The following is a 17,204-nucleotide window of genomic DNA, read 5'->3' on the forward strand; positions in this document are numbered from 1 at the left end:
TGCAAGAAATTTCCTTCGGGGATGGGATACAGAACTGTAGCTGGATCAGTGGGATCCACTAAAGGTGATGGTTCCACAGACTCTTTCCTTGAAGGACTCTCAGCCAATGGCTCACCAAGCTAAGCAATGTCTTGTCTGGTGATCGGGCAATATGACCGTGTTTTGCTATTGCCATCATAACCAGTAACACCAGGCATGATCAGACTATCACCTATTCACGTCCTGATCTGACTGTGTTTGTATGAAAAGTGTGAATTGAGAACGCTTTGTTCCAGGTGGGCCTTGAGTGGTTGATTGAAGTGTGAACCAGGTGAAGCTTTGAACTAGGACAACTGCTTTGAGACAGCAGCCTTATAAAAAGGCAGCCAGTTGCAATTTTAGTGAGCGGTGAACAGAGGAGAAGCAAACAGAGAGTTTGCTTGGGAATCATCCAAGAGGAGCTACAGTGAGTACTCTTGAGGAAGATGCTGCATTGTGAGCTGGTGAGGTGAATGTCTGCTGTGACCATTTGTTTCACCAGTGTTTGACAAGTCCACCAAATCAGGAAGAGGAAGTGGATGAGTCATTCTAAAAGCAAGTAATAAGATTAGCTAACACACATGAGCTTTAATGGGGGATTTTAGCTTCCCTGACATCGTTGGGAAACTATTATAGCAAAACTTCATATGTCCTGCAAATTCTTAACGTGTAGGGGACAACTTTCTGATTCAGGGGGCCATCCATTTTGGATCTGGTTTTGACCAATAGGGATGAATTAGTTGCAAACGTGAAGGTGGTTGGGAACTTGGGAGGAAGTGATCATGATCCGAGATAGGATAGAATTCTACAGCCTATGAAAAGGAGGACATGAGAACAGCAAAACAAGGACACTGGACTTCAGAAAGGCGGATTTCAACGAATTCAGAGAAATAGTCCCATGGAAAGACCAATTAGGAAGATAAGGAGTTGAGGGGGCTGGCAGTTCCTAAAAGATGTAATACTAGAGGCTCAAAATCAATCTCTTCTGATGCAGAGGAAAGGTAAGAGCCACAGGAGGCCTAAATGGCTGCACACGGAACTTTTCAACTCTCTAAAACCCAAAAGATATACACACAGGGAATGGTAGGAGGGGCATGTCACCAAGAAAATACACATGGGAATAGCATGAATGTTAGCGGCAAAAACAGAAAAGCCAAGGCAAGGAATGAGTTACAGCTGGTAAGAAATGTTAGAGACAAGAAGGGGTTCTTCAAATATGCCAGACAAAAAAGAAAGCTCAAGGACGGTCTGGGTCCACTGCTCAATGGAGATGGGAGCTGGTAACAGAAGATGACAGGAAGGCAGAGATGCTCAATGCCTACTATGCTTCAGTCTTCTCACAAAAAATAACATGTGACTGGACAAGTAGCGAAGTTACCATAGACAAAGAGGAAGGGATAAGTAAAGAACATGTCAGATTCAAATCAGTGGATTCAAATCACTGATTCAAATCAGTGGAGCTGAATTCTATTCACCCAAGGGGACTGAAGGAATTAGCTGAAGAAATCTCAGAGCCACTAACAATAATATTTGCAAATTCATGGTTGACAGGAGAGGTCCTGGAAGACTGTAGAAGGGCTAATGTCATGCCCATCTTTAAAAAGGGGAAAAGAGGAGGAGCTGGGGAACTATTGACCAGTCAGCCTGACTTCAATACCTGGGACGCTACTAGAGCAATGTATAAAATATTCAATTTGCGAATACCTGGAGGATGAAGGGGTGATTAGTAGCAGCCAGTGTGGATTTACCAAGAACAAATCATGCCAAATCTTCCTGATATCCTTCTTTGACAGGGTAACTGATAGGGGGAATGTGGTGGATATAATATACCTGGACTTCAGCAAGGCTTTGGAAACAGTCCCACTTGACAGTCTGATAAGTAAGCTGGAAATATGCAGACTTGGCAGAACTACCATTAGGTGGATATATAATTGGATAAACAACTGCAAATAAAAAGAGTAAGTATTAATGGAATGTCAGATTGGAGGGAGGTCTTAGTGGATTCCACAGGGCTCTGTTCTGGGTCCCATATTGTATAAATTATTATTAATGATATGGATGTAGGAATAGAGACCGTACTGATCAAATTTGCAGAACTGGGCTATAGACAACAAAACAAAATTCAACAGAGACAAATATAAGGGAAGAAACACCACAAATACAGAATGGGGGATAACTGGCTTGGAGCAGCACTGCTGAGAAGGTTCTGGGAGTTGTGGTGGATCACAACCTCAATATGAGTCAGCGATGCTGTTGCAAAAAAAGCAAAATTAATTTTAGGTTGCATTAACAGAGGCATAACATGCAAGTCACAGGACATGATACTTGGTGCTGGTTAGGCCTCAGCTGGAGTAATGTGTCCAGTTTTGAGCACCAATGTATAGAAAGGAAGTAGAGAAACTGGAAAGGATCCAGAGGCGAGCGACAAGGATGATCAAAGGGATATGGAATGCAAGCCATATGAGCAGAGGCTGAAGGAAATGGGTATGTTTTAGTTTGAAAAAGCGGAGACTGAGGGGGGACATGATATAGTGGTCTTTAAATACTTGAAAGGCTGCCATAAAAGAAGATGGAGAAAAGTTGTTCTCTCTTTCCACAGAAGTCAAGACAAGAGGCAATGGGTTCAAACTACAGCACAGCAGATTTAGATGAAATCTCAGGAAAAACTTCCAATCTTTAAGAACAGTAGGACAATGGAACAGACTGTCTAGGGAGGTTGTGGAAGCTCCTTCGCTCGAGGTTTTCAAAAGGAGACTGGATAGCCATCTGTTTTGGATGGTTTACACACAATCCTGCATCTTGGCAGGGGGTTAGACTAGATGACCGTTGTGGTCCCTTCTAACTGATTCTAACAAGTTTCAAATCTATTTAGCTTTGAAATCGCATCAAGCCTACTTAGTAAAATCATGTTTTCTGACGAACTCAGCTGCTGCCCCCTTGCACTGTAACTCACAATTATGTATTAATCCCAGGAAACACACATCTGCAATCGAAAATATCACTGAGCAATGCTCACCCTAAGCAGGAAAGCAAAGCTCTTCAGTAGGTATAGTATAATAGCTGCATAGTAATTTGATAAGTCTGAAAGATCAGTTGGTCTAAGACATCTCTCTCTCCTGCACGGAAAGACCTCTTCAACGAGCAGCAGCTAAGAACGCAGAGCCAAAGGGATTCCTGATGAATATCAGGAGACCTGACTCTACAAACAGCCAGAGCAGACCTATCTAAAGAAGGGAAGGAACTGAACTTTCTGATCTACAAATCAAATGCTTTCAAATGTGTCAGGGTCATTCATCAAGGACTGGTCCATGACACGCAGCATCAAAAGTACACTATGCCTCATATTTTTGGACAAATTACACCAAGCAAGAGAACTATGTTAATGAAACACTGAGATATTAGATGCCAAAATATTTGGGGGGGAGAAGGGGAAGGAAAAATTACACTTCTCAAAGCCACACTGCACATGAATATTAAGATACTGAAGTGGACACCACATACAACAAGACAGAATTCTACCTATGTATGGACAACAGGGCAAATGGAAACAACAATTCTGCATTTCCATCATATTTTTGTTTGCAGTCTCAATCATAAAGGTACATTTTTGTAATAGTTCTTCTAAATCATTATAGTTCTCTGGCCTCCTCATTCACCCAGTTGTGTCTGCCTCTAAGGAGGCTAACAACAAATATCCTAAATACATTAAAAAGCAGGAAGTTTTCTTATTAGACACTCACCACCATTCTTCAACCCTGCTTTAGGGGTGACACCTGACTCTCCTCAGCCAACTCTCAGTCAGACCAAAGGCATGAACTCTGCTCTTCCACAGATTTTATTTACAACTCAAGTTAGTATGTCAGGGCATTTTTATAACGTGTGTCATCTACACCCTCACATTATATTAAGTTTAAATAAAAATGAGGAAAAATGACTATTTCCAAGTAATTTCTTTTACCAGTTCTGGTTATAGTGCATTAAAAGGACATGATCAAATTGTCCGTGTCCAAAACAAAGCTGAGAACGATCCACCATGTGATTCTGGGAGACAGTTTCATCTATGTGTAGGACCTACACTAAGTCATGCAACTTTTAAAAATAAACTACACAGGTTCATGGTTAATTTTTAAAAAACTCTGAAGTAGGAGATGATCCATGTTTTACTAAACACAAAGCTTTACAGACAGGCTGAATGCAGGGCCCAAGAGACTTGATGGTGCCCCAATGTACTGAATTAAATACTGTTATATCAGTCCTTTTCCTTCAAAGAGTAAAGAAAACAACATATGAAAAGCCAAGCAGGAGGAAAGTGGTACCTCTGTTAGGGGCCTTGGTCTTCTCTCTACGACAAACTCAGTGTGGCAGAGCTCACAGTAACTAGTGTTGGAGGAGGAAAGCCATTTTTCCAGGCAGCTCTTGTGCACGGTCCCCAGTGTTCCTGTGCAGTCGCATGGAGAAAGCAGCCCCTCCCCATTTCCACCTTCATGGCAGATTCGACAGATGGGACCATCACTAAAGAAAGAGGTAAATAATGGGATAAAATTGCTGTCAGACTGGGCAGAATGGCACAGCCATGTCCAAAGAACATTGAGACACATCCCACCATGCCCTGCAAGGCGCACTATTGCGAGACAAGATGCTGCATTGCACTGGAGATTTGAGGAATCTTCAAAGCAAACTACTGTGGCAGCAACAGAAACAGCTTAAAAAAAGACACACAGTATGGACATTCCAATGTGTGAGTAACTGCAAGAGTATTACAAAGTGTTACATCTTAGTCTACATTAGTACTTAATGAGGGAGCAAAAATTACATTGGACCAGAGTTCAGAATGGCTACATGTAGTATTGGGCAGACTTCTAAAAAGCACTGGATTAAGATGCTAGGGACAGATTCAGAATCTTCATTTTAAAGTGTATGCTGTACTGGACAGAAATATCTCACTAAAGAGATGAGGGTCTCAGCTCTGTAGCGTACACAGCAATCGTACATAACAAGGTCATGAAATTACAAGGTTAAAATCACATAACTGAGACTATCACTTATTTTTCCCCTCCCACCCATTCCAATTCGGATGGGATTTTGGCAGCTGCTGTCTCAAGACCAGTGAGAACTAAAGATCAAGGCTGCATTTGAAATAAAAGCAGATCAGATGCCATGATCCCAAAAGGCATACCTCATGCTAATAAATAAAACACCACCCAAAAAAAATTAGTGGCATACTAAGCTTCTATTCCACCACACTGCAACCCACTCCACTCTCCATTTGTAGTATCAGCTCTGCAGAGCTAGGGGGGTATTTTTCCTATGTGTCCGCAGAAGCCGGGCCTAGCACACAGATTGCACTTTAGTAATAATACAAAGCATTAATCATTTCTCTGGTGGTTTGAAATCTCACCTGTGCAAGACATATTGGAATCAAATGCGGAGGAAGGCAACATTGTAATCAGAGAGATTTAATTTTAAAGATCTAGTATCTTTCGACCTGCCAGGACTAGAAATGCTTTGGAAGACTCGTATAAATACTTTCAGGGCCTTTTAAGTTTTCCAAGCAATGGTCCTGGGCTATTGATCAGAATAAAAATAGTTCAGCCTGTTCATATATTCCTGAGGGCACCTTTCTCTGGGTCCTTCTGGAATTACATTACTGCACACTGTTAGCACAGTCCAAGGTTGCTCACCGTAAGGTTCAGTTACAGATGGAGAGAGAAGCACAAAGGTATGGGCAGCGACAACAAAATCTACAGGGAACACTGAAACTGAGATAGAATTTCTGCCTCAAAGATTCATATCGGTTTAGCTGGAATTTTCATTTGCAGTGATGAGTCCATGCAATGTATGAAGTTAAACTGCACAGAAGTGAAATGACTATTCCAGAATCCAAATTATCTGTCTTCAAGGAGTCTGGCCCAGTCACATTGCCCTTTCTCCCACTCGTGGATCTGGTCTTACATTTAAGTGTTAATTGTTATATTGCCGAGGGTTTAAATTCAATACAAATATGAAGTGCTTTAGGGCTCACAGCATGCCAGACACAGAAAAAGTGATCTTGGAATCCCAAGCGCCTCTCTACAGCATTGGGAAAACACAGCAGTGGAAACAGCAACAGAAAGGTCAGCTTGGGTGAAGTGCCAAGGAGCAGAGGGTGGGGCAGCATGGCAGGAAAGTCCCGCTCAGGAAAGTGCTCTTCTTGGAAAGAAGGGAGGAGGATCAGACAATATCCCACAACACTGCTCCCAATTCCAGCTAGGTGCTAAGTAAGTTTCATTTAAATGGCCCAAATTAATAACACATTATGGTGAATTATGGCGAGGGGTGGGAGGGCAGGAAAAAAATGGTTACAAACCTTCCGTAACTGTTGTTCTTTGAGATATGTTACTCAGGTCCATTCCATTCCACGCCACGTGCACAGTTGCTGGAGATTTTTCCCTCAGTGGTATCCATTGGGCCGTCTCTAATGCCCTCTGGAGTTGTGCACCTATGTGTCCGTATAAAGGGCCCTGTCGGTCTTGGGCCCTCTCAGTTCCTTCTTGCCGGTAACTCTGACAGCAAGGTAGGAGGGCAGGTCACGGAATGGACATGAGCAACACCTCTCGAAGAACAACCGTTAAGGAAGGTTAGTAACTGTTTTTTCTTTGAGCGCTTGCTCATGTCCATCCCATGCTAGGTAACTCACAAGCAGTACCCTGGGAGGTGGGCTCGGAGTTCATGGAGGTGCTGACTGCAACACTGCTCTCCCAAAACTGACATCACCACGGGCCTGCTGGGTGATGGCATAGTGGGACACAAAGGTATGAACCAACAACTGTGTCATGGCTCTGCAGATGTCCTGGATTGGTACCTGCGCGAGGAATGCTGCTGACGAAGCCTAGGCTCTTGTGGAACGAGCGGTGATGATGGCCGGAGGCAGAATCTTCATCGGCTCGTGGCAAGCTCACATACAGGCAGTTATCCAGGACGAGATTCTTTGGGGTGACACAGGTAGCCGTCTCATCCTTTCGGCTACTGCTGCAAATCACTGTGTGGACTTACGGAAGGGCTTAGTTATTTTGATATAAAAGGCGAAAGCCCACCTAATATCCAATATATGAAGCCAATGTTTCTTAGTGGTTTTGTGAGATTTTGTGAAGAAGACTGGTAGAAAGATGTCCTGGTTGTTGTGGAATTGCGATACCACCTTTGGTAGGAAGGCCAGATGGGGGCGCACCTGGACCTTGTCCTTGAAGAACACTGTATAAGGGGATTCCAACATAAGGGCTTTGATCTCAAAGACCCTTCTGGCCAAGGTGATAGCCACCAGGAAGGTGACCTTCCAATAGAGAATCAGCAGGGAGCCTGATGCTAATGGCTCGAAGGGGGGCCCCTGTGAGCTGTACTAGGACCAGGTTCAAGTTCCATGGGGGGATAGGCTCGCAAACCTGAGGGTAGAGCCTTACCAGCCCCTTGAGAAACCTGACCGTCATCTCATGGGTGAACACTGATCTGCCCTTCACTGGAGGGTGCAAGGCTGAGTCGGCTGCCAAGTGAACCTTAACAGATGAGAGAGTCAGACCTTAATGTTTCAGGTGGAGCTGATAGTCCAAGGTGGACTGCAGAGAAGATGGGAATGGAGAGAGATTCCCTTTGGAGGCCCAACAAATGAAGCATTTCCACTTGGCCGTGTGGGTGCCCTGGTGGAAGGCTTTCTACTACTTGGCAAGGCCTGCCGAACTTGATCCAAGCACGCTTGCTCTTCAGGGTTCAGCCATGCAGCAACCAAGCAGTCAGGTGCAGGGCAGTGCAATTCGGGTGAAGTAGCCTGCTGGGATTTTGTGAGATCAGTTCTGGGTGGAATGGCGGTGTGAGTGTTGCTACCATTGAGCGATCCAGAAACGTGCCGAACCACTGCTGGCCTGGCCATGCCAGAGATGTCAGGATGACCTTTGCCTTGTCCTGCTTGATTTTTAGGAGAACCGTGTGAATCAAGGGGATCAGAGGAAAGGTGTACAAGAGCAGGAAGGCATCAGAGAGGGAGCCCTCACTGTGCCTGGGCAGTGAACAGAACTGATGGCATTTCCTGTTCTGCCTGGCAGCGAACAGGTCCACCTGGGAAGGCCCCCGCCTCCAGAAGATGACACTGACAGCTTCTGGGTAAAGAGACCATTTGTGGTGAGAAGAAAAGGCTCTGCTGAGGTGATTTGCCAGTACATTTCCTGGGAGGTGTGATGCCTTGAGGTGAATGGCATGTTTCACACAGAAATCCCACAACTGGAGGGCCTCCTGGCACAAGGCCGAAGACCAAGCCCCTCCCTGCTTGTTGATGTAAAACATGGATGCAGTGCTGTCTGTCAGGACCTGCACTACTTTGCCTGAGATCTGGAGAGAGGTCCTGGCCACATTCTTACCCTCATCTAGAAGGACCACAAACTCCTGTCTTGCCTCTTAGGGCAGAGAGTCTTTAAATGTAGACAAAGAGTCCCAAAGAGTAAAATTGTATCTCCTGAGCAATGCTTGCTGGTTGGAGATATGTAGCTGAAGGCTACCCATTGAATAAACTTTCCTCCCGAAAAAGATCTAGTCTCTTTGCGTCCTTATTCTTTGGGGTAGCCTCAACTGGCCCTGTCTATCTCGCTCATTCTCTGCAGCGACCACCAGGAACCTGGGGGGAAGGGGAAATGCGCGTAAGTACAGGTATTTAAACCTGCTCGCCGGTACATAGTACTTTTTCCTCTGTTCTTTGAGGTGGGGGCCAGAGAAGAACCTTGCCTGGTCCCATCACCACCTCACTGATGGGCAAGATCATCTTGGAGAGAGCTGCTGCAGCCAGGATGTCAATCAGGCTGTTTGCTGACTCCTTGAGCTCCTCAATTTCCAGACCCAGGTTTGCCACAACACACTTCAGAAGGTCCTGGTGGGCCCTGAAGTCATCCTGCAGAAGCAGGCTACTGAGTCCCACAATGGCCTCATCTGGGGATGATGAGGAGAAAGCTTGTGCCGGAGGAGGGGCTCCTTCCTCTTCCGTCACTTCTACTGAGGCCATCTCCTGGGTGTCGGGATCCAGTGCTGAGTCGGACGGGGTGGTAGTCCGCCTTCCTGAAGGCACTAAGAAGAAGCGGTAGGAGGAGGGGCCCAGTACCAAAGGAATCCCCCAGTGGTTCCAGTATGGCCACTGCAACAGCCAGTGGCTATCCAGGGCCCTGGTACCGAAGTCTGGAGGTGCATAGGCTGGGTAGCGGGGATGTGCTCTGGGCAGAGCAACAACTTCTCCCTCAGATTCAGAGGAAGAATCATCCCTCAGAGACCACGGTGGAGCTGTCCCAACTTCTGCCTCCATGCAGTACTGGAGTTCTGGGGGACGGTATTGAGGTGGTGATGGCTGTGCGCTGGAACCATGGCCAGTTTATCCCTAGAGAGAGCCGTGGATGCCATTGCTGGGAAGGGGCCCGACGCTCCCTGTCTCCTTCTGGCTCCCATTGTCTGGGCTGGCTTCCCTCTCAGCGTCAGTAGGACTGGAAGGGATAATACTTCCCTTGCCGCTTGGAAGGCTTCCGGGATTGAGGGGATATCAGATCACTGGTACTGCAGCCACTTCTGGGAACTGGAGGGTCCCACAACAGACTCAATGCCCTAGGCAGAGTTGATGGTGCCATCACTGGCTTGGGGAGGAAGAGTGGCTCGACATGGGTCTCCACTGTACTGGCCTCTCCCCACTTGTCTCTCTCCTGCACCAGCGAGCGCCTCTCTCGGTGCACTGTTTTTTGTGCTTCTTCCTCAGCAGCGGAGATGGTGAGCAGGGCTGGGAAGAGCGCTCTGCATGGATGCTGAGGTGCTTGGTGCCAATTCGGAGCAGCTCAACTCCAAGACTGGTCTGAGGGCCGCCTTCATGAGAATGGCTGTCAGCCGAATGTCCCTTTCCTTAGTGCGAGAGCTAAAGTCCCTGCAGATCTGGCATTAATTGAGTTTCACCCAAACACTTTAAACAGACAGAATGTGGGTCGCTCAATGGCACTGGTTTGCTGCAAGATGCACACAGTTTGACACCCAGAGACGGGGCATGCCCAGCCCTGGGGTGAACAGTCCCTCAGTGGCAAGGACAATTATTCATACTGCTATCTACACTAACTACAAAAACCACACAAATATGACTAGAGAAGAGTCCAAACCACTGGGAAAGAAGCCGTCACAGGCCATAAGAGGGAACTGAAAGGACATGGGGCTGGCAGCACCCCTTATACTGGCGCATATGCGCGCAACTTCAGGGGGCACTAGAGCTGGCCCAATGGATAGCACTGAGGGAAAAAAAATCTCAGACAACTGTGCCCGCGGCATGCACACGCCTAGCATGGAATGGACCTGAGCAATCATTCGAAGAACCAGGTGCTAGCCTGCTGTGAAGGCTTTTCGGCATCGCTGCTGTTTGATTTATTGGTACTGCTCCAACGCAGAGTCTGTCAAGAGAAGGCCTTGTGCCTGGGCAATAACTTTCTTCGTCTGTTTGCTCCAAGACTGAGCTTGGGTTTTATGACCGTCCCTCACCACTTGTTGGAGTCAGCATTTGGGAGGTGTGTGAGGACAGGACAGAGCAGCTGGCAGGAGGGTCCCTGTTGCAGAGATGGGAGCCTGCCACAGACACAAGAAATCCTATGCCCCAGAAGAGCAGGGAAGAGCACACACATGCCAGAGAGACCTAGATGCTGGGTACCCTAAAATACCCAAGATAGACAGGAGCTGAGCCAGGGGGTGGTGAGAGCAGGAGGCAGCAGGTGCCACCCTGTACCCAGCTTCTCTGCTAGAGAGAGAGGGTGGGTCAGGGCCTTTGGCAGACACTAGCAGGGACCGGAGAGGGACAGCATCACTCTCCCACTGCTGATGATGGGTAGAACGAGGGAGGTGCAGCCCTGTCCCAGTCTGTGCTGGCACTGAAGGAAGTCTCCCTCTCCCTACTGCTAAGCCCTGGCATATGCCACAGTTTGCTCACTAAGACTCCCATCAGCTGCTCCTCTCTGGCCTTCATGACTATCCAGTCTTCATGCCATGCAGTGTTCATGTGCAGTGCCCCAGGGAGCTCTGGACATGACGTGGAAGGTGACAGGGAGCTGAAGTGATGCCAGGGTGAGGCAATGTGGTCAAAGTAGCAGGAAAGTGCTTACCATGTTGCCCCACCCTAGCATCACTTCGCCAACTCCGTCACCTTCCACATCACGTCCAGAGCGCCTGGGACACTGAACATTCCATGGTATACGCATCCCCCGTTGTGCTCTGCCCGCTCTCACCTCCTTGCTCATCTACTCCCTACACTCTCACCTCCTTCTGTCTCCTGCTCCTGGAACCCTCTGCCAGCGTGCCACAAACCCTTGCTCTCCTTCAAATCCCACTTGATGCTGCTTGACTCTGTTCCTGGCCAATTTACTCCTCTTTGCTGGCCCTAGCCAGGCCTTAGGTGAAAAAAACCACCATAGCTTAGACGCCTCATGCACAATATACCAGTATCTTGGCTCGCCCTACTTCTGTCCCTTTCCTTTGCTCTAGAATGCAATTCTTCAGGGTCTGGGCAGTATCTTATTTCAGGCAAGTACCAAGTCCAGTTATGGTGCTGTATAAATATGGCTCAGATAATCCATAATCCATGAGCAGAGGTTGGACTAGATGACCACCTGAGGTCCCTTCCAATTCAAATCTTCTATGATTCTGTGATAACAAGCATTAACGACTGAGGCTGTCAAAAAACAAACAAACAAACAAACAAACAAACAAAAAACAAATCTCAAATTCTTTCAGGCTTCTCTGTTATTTGCTAAAAACTGCATCTGTGTGATATTTATCTACTCTCTTCCTGTTTGAGAAGTCTCAGGTTTCCAGTATCCCAATATAACCTTGGCTACCAGTAAACAATCCAGTGGATAACATCTGAAAAGCTTTCAGAATAAAAAAGCAAAATTTTGCTAGAACTACAAAGGAAATATTCCAGCTGTGACTCCATTTTGTGGAGAGACTAACTCTGACCCAGCCCCTGCCTCACCCACTCTCTCTTGGTTTTAAGATCAGTCATGCTGTTCCTGGCATTGTTTGGTTTCATGAGATCTTGAGGTCAGTTATTGTGGCAGGACACAGACCATCAGTATTTAGTTCCTGCCGTCTCTTCCTATTTTGCTTTCAACAACTTTCCCATTTCATATTCGTTCAGTAATTATCGGAGCCCAATACATGCAGCAGCAGCACTAAGTATTTCACCGGGTTCTGCAGTTTAATTTGCTCTCACTTTGGCCATGCTCACCATCAGCTTCAGCCACGTGGCTCTGCTTGGCTTCACCAACACCGTAAATAGGTGTGAGACTGCAGATATGTGAAATAGCGCTGGCTGAGCAGGGTTTTATTACAGCCATATAGACAACCTTGCACCAAGAGCCCTAAAAGAAGCATAACTTACAGAGAGGATTGCATTTTTATGCTCTGGAATTCCAGACCGAGTTTGCTTAACTGATCCTTGTTCCCCGACCTGATTTAAAGGCATGAGCTGTTTCCCACCCAGTGTGATGGCCCAGGTCTTGAATCCAGGTCTGGGAGTCCCCAGACAACTGCCACATCCTGGCCTCCACCCAACAGTTACTGAAAACGGGTGGGCTGAGAAGCTACTAGGACTATAGACCCAGCCAAGACACCACCAACAGGAGCTCTGACTGGAGGATTGACTGGCTCCACCAACTCGTCCAATTACACTATTTAAACCAGGAGGAGGAACAGGAAGTTTGTCCATGTAACAAGGTGGTTTCATGTTGCGGCTGCATTGGATCCTGCTTGTGCCTGCGTCCTGCATCCAACCCTGTTCCTGCCCGGCTCCAAGCTCCTACCTTGCCTCCACCTAGGCTCCAGTTCCCACTGTGCTCCTGCTCCATGCTTGATCCTTGCCTTTCCTCCTGCCCTTATGCCTCACCTTCCCAATGATCAGGCCTGGCTCCAGCCCCTGACTTCTGATCCTTGGCTCTGGCATCTGACCTCAGCTCTGACCATTAGCTTTGATTCCTGGTTCTGACTCTGGCTTGACCCCTGGCTCTGGTAATTGGCAGTTGACTCTGGTGCTGACCCTTGGCTTCCTTCCCCACCTTGGATGCCTGCTCCACTAGACCTGATTCCTGCTCTACTAGGTCAGACTGCCTACATCCCTGAGTGGGCTGCCTACCTCCAGGCAGACCACCAGGCAACACAGGCCTGTCTTACCCAGTTGACGGAGGAGAACCAGGCACTACACCGACAAGCTCTTTGACTCCTTGCAGAGAACACTGACCTCTGGACCCCTCATGCAAGGGCCTGTGACAACATTGCCAGAACGTTTCAATGGGCACTGCAGGAAGTTCTGAGGCTTTATAAATCACCGTCGCCTGATATTCTTACTACAACCACAAATGTACTCTTCCGACCAAGCCAAGGTAGACCCGGTAGTCAGCTTGCTAATGGGTGAGGCACTGGACTGGACCTCCACTCTACTAAAGGGCATTAGTCCAGTGCTAACCAGTTGGGAACCTTCCTACAGGTGATGTCAACTGTCAATGACCCCCACCCCCACTTGAACGGCTGAGGCTGCCCTCAGGAAGCTCCAGCAGGGACAGGGTACTGCTGCCGCCTATGCAGCCCACTTTCGTCGACTGGCATCAGACACAGAGTGGAATGAGGCAACCCAGCTGTTCCACTTCCAAAGCTGTCTGAGTGAGGAGCTCAAGGACACTCTGGCCCCAGTGGAACCCCAGCAGGCTTGGATGCCTTTACAGAGCTGACTAGACAACGTGACAACTGGTTGTGAGAATGGTGTGACGAGAGAACTGAGGGGTTCCACTTCCCTAGCGCGTGCCTACCACAACCAGCAAGCTTTGTTCAGCATGCCAAGCAGATGTAGATTGTCTCTGCGCGCCAGCAACATAACCCTGATGAAAAAGACTGATGAGAACACCTCTATTGTAGCCAGTTAGGCCACTTTATCTCCACCTGCCTGGCCCGAAGGCTGACTCAAAAGGCTCTGGAGAACAAACCAACCTGGTCCAGATCCAGAGCTGGGCACAAAGGCCAGGTATAACACCAAATCCCAAGGTTGAGTCCTGACAGGGATGTAGACCGGATCCCGTCTGGGGGCCACAACTCCAAGTGCCCACTAGGCTAAGGATCCCAGGCCAGCCTCGGGAACTCCCTGTGTTGTAGGCCCTCATCAATTCAGGCACTGTAGACAACTTTACGGATGAGACAACAGCCCGGACCCTGTGGGTCCCCATACAGTCCAAGGCTGTCTGGGACTTAGGGGAGACCCATCAATGGTTTCTATTATCCTCAGGACCTGTAGTCACTGAAACCGTTCCCTGAGATGCTGCAATTTAGTGTGATATGCTCCCCACATTTTCCTCTGATTCTGTGTATCTCCTGTCTCACCCATCACAACCCCCTCATGCACTGGCAGGAGTCATGAGTCTGTTTTCCCTCAAAATTCTCTCAGCAGCACTGCTGGGATCTGATGGACTGGAAACACCCCGAAGATACCTAAGCCCCACGGGAGGGAGAGAGTGGCCTGTCGGGGATAGTCGAGGATCCCACTCCTAACTCCCCACCAAATACAGTGATTATGCTGATATATTTGAAAAGAAAAATGCGGACTGACTCCCTACCTCCACATTGGGATATGATTGTCCTATCGACTTACAGCCTGGGGCAAGAGTTCCTTTCGGCCAGCATTATGCCAGGCCTGAACCTGAGCTAGCTATTTTATGTGCATGCCGCCAGGAGTAATTGGCCAGGGGTTTCATCTATAAATCCACGTCACCTGCTGGGGAGCTATTCTCTTCGTGAAGAAGAAAGATGACAAGCCTCTGTCTCTGTGTAGACGACCTTGAACAAGATAACAGTGAGAAATTGGTACCTGCTGCCCCTAATCCCAGAGCTCTTGAACCGAACAGGGCCTGCTCAAATATTCACAAAATTAGACCTTCCAGATGCATACTTTGTGCGCATTAGGACCAGAGATGAGTAGAAAACAACCTTTCAGATCTGCTATGGCCATTTTGAATATTTGGTGATGCCATTTGCCTGAAAAATGCCCCTGCTACATTCCAGCACTTCATTAATGGTGTATTCCAGGGCACGACCTAGATCAAGATGTAGTAGAAACTTGATGAGAAACTTATTTTTTCAGACAGTTCCAAGAGCACACAACTTATGTTCAAACTGTCTTGGAGAAGGTTGGCCAACGTGGGTTGTATGCCAAACTGGAAAAACATGCCTTCGACTATGTTTCCACAGAATTCCTGGGATTTATCCTGTCCCTGAAAGGAATTAAAATGGATCCAGATGAGGTAAAGGCGGTCTGTGTCTGGGCAGTACCTTGGAACATAGGTGAAGTTCAGCGTTTCCTGGACTTTGCTCTGAGAATTTAGAGATGAACTGGCAGTAGCAATTCACAGATTGCCCCTTTGACCTCATTGCTCCGTAAGAACACCCAGTTCAGTTGGATCTGGAGGCCCAATGTGCCTTCAAGCACCTAAAACTTCCATTTACCATTGCCCCCATATTAGCACACCCTGATACCACATGAGCCTTCACTGTGGGAGCAGATGCCTCCTAGGTAGCAATTGGAATAGTGCTCTCCCAGAGAGATGGGCCCCAGCAAGTGATGCATCAGTGTGCCTTTTATTCTAGAAATCTCACTAGCAACAAGCAAAATTATGGAATCCTAGACAAGGAACACCTGACTATCAAGAAAGCCTTCGAGGTGTGGTGACACTACCTCGAAGGGGCCCGACACTGAGTCCAACTATACATGAACCGTAAGAACTTGGAATATTTAAAGACAAAGCCTTTAATCAGAGACAGCTCCACTGCACCCTGTCCTTCTGTTTTAATTTTACAATCTCCTAACATCCGGGTGCTCGGAATGGCAAAGCAGATGCCCTGTCCCGAAAAGCGGAGTACTATGCTGACCAGAACAAACTCAACCAAGAGACCTCCTACACTGTAAAGTCCCATAACTTCCTCGGTGTAGCAATGCACATGGACCTGTTTGTCCTAATCTGCTCAGCCTCTGCCAATGGGACTTCCCCTGACAATCAGGAAGCCATCAACCAGGAAGCGAATGAGATCCACGACGGTCTAACCTTTGTGAAGGGTCGTGTAAATGTTCTCCCTGGCAGCCCTCATGTGGTAGCCCTGTGGATGTGCCATGATTCCCCCTGGTGGGACATTTTGGCTGTTCCAAAACCCAGCACCTCGCCTCCTGTTTCTTTTGGTGGCCTCGCATGCATGCCACAATGCAGGAATATGTAGCCTCCTGTGACTTATGTGCCTGCACTAAGATTCCATGCAACAAACCCTGTGGGCTCCTCCAACCTCTGCAAACCCCACCCCGACCCTGGGTGACCATCTCACTAGACTTCATCATGGAGCTACCTGAGTCCAATGTGTATATAGTCGTTGATCACCTCATGAAGATGGCCTACTTTGTGCCCCGCAGCCAGTTACCTTCCTCCAAAGAGATCACCCAGCTATGGCGAAACCAGGTTGTTTGCCTCCACAGACTCCCTGAGCGCATTATTTCCAATCGCGGTGCTCAGTTAATCTTTTGCTTCTGGCAGGAGGCCCCCTAGTTGCAGGGAGTACGCTCCTGCCTTTCTTTAGTTTATCACTCCCAAACAAATGGCCAAACAGAAAGAGTGAACCAAATCCTGGAGCAGCATCTCAAGTGCTACAGCAACCACCATCACAGTGATTGGCCCTCACTACTATCCTATGCAGAGTTCGCATATAATAATGCTAAACATGCCTCCACAGACAAAGCCCTTTTATTGCAAACTACAGGCTCCATCCTGAACTACCACAACCTCCCCTAATCCAGTCACTTCAGATTGGGTACAACTGATCCATTATACCTAGTGACAGCTAAAGACCTGCCTGTAGAAAGCCATAGAGGCCTACAAGCAGCATAAGGACCACTAGAGACCAAAAAGCCCCTGATTTCACTATAAGTCAGAAATCATGGCTCTCAGCAGAGCACCTTGGTACCAACAGACCATCCCATGAACTCGATCACCAATTCTTTGGCCCGTATTGAATCCACCAACTGATCAACCCCATTGCCTTCGAACTCCACCTGCCTTGTTCTTTCAAATATCTACCCAGCATTTCATTCATCCTTATTGAGGCCATGTGTGGCTAACCCTTTTCTCCACCGGACCGGC

The 17,204-nt window shown here is 47.7% G+C and overlaps 1 protein-coding gene across 2 annotated transcripts in view; it reads right to left on the bottom strand.

The window, feature by feature from the left end:
- Nucleotides 1-17,204, bottom strand: part of MARCHF2 (membrane associated ring-CH-type finger 2) — a 62,021-nt gene that overhangs the window by 13,644 nt on the left and 31,173 nt on the right. For both annotated transcript variants that reach the window (XM_067557067.1, XM_067557056.1), the window contains exon 3: nt 4,335-4,530. In XM_067557067.1, coding sequence (XP_067413168.1) covers nt 4,335-4,530 — 196 coding nt within the window. The remainder of the gene's footprint in view (nt 1-4,334; nt 4,531-17,204) is intronic.

Source organism: Emydura macquarii, unplaced genomic scaffold (genome assembly GCF_026122565.2).
Source record: "Emydura macquarii macquarii isolate MOO-44397 ecotype Brisbane River unplaced genomic scaffold, CSIRO-AGI_Emac_v2 contig_306, whole genome shotgun sequence".
In the NCBI taxonomy this organism is placed as follows: Eukaryota; Metazoa; Chordata; order Testudines; family Chelidae; genus Emydura; species Emydura macquarii.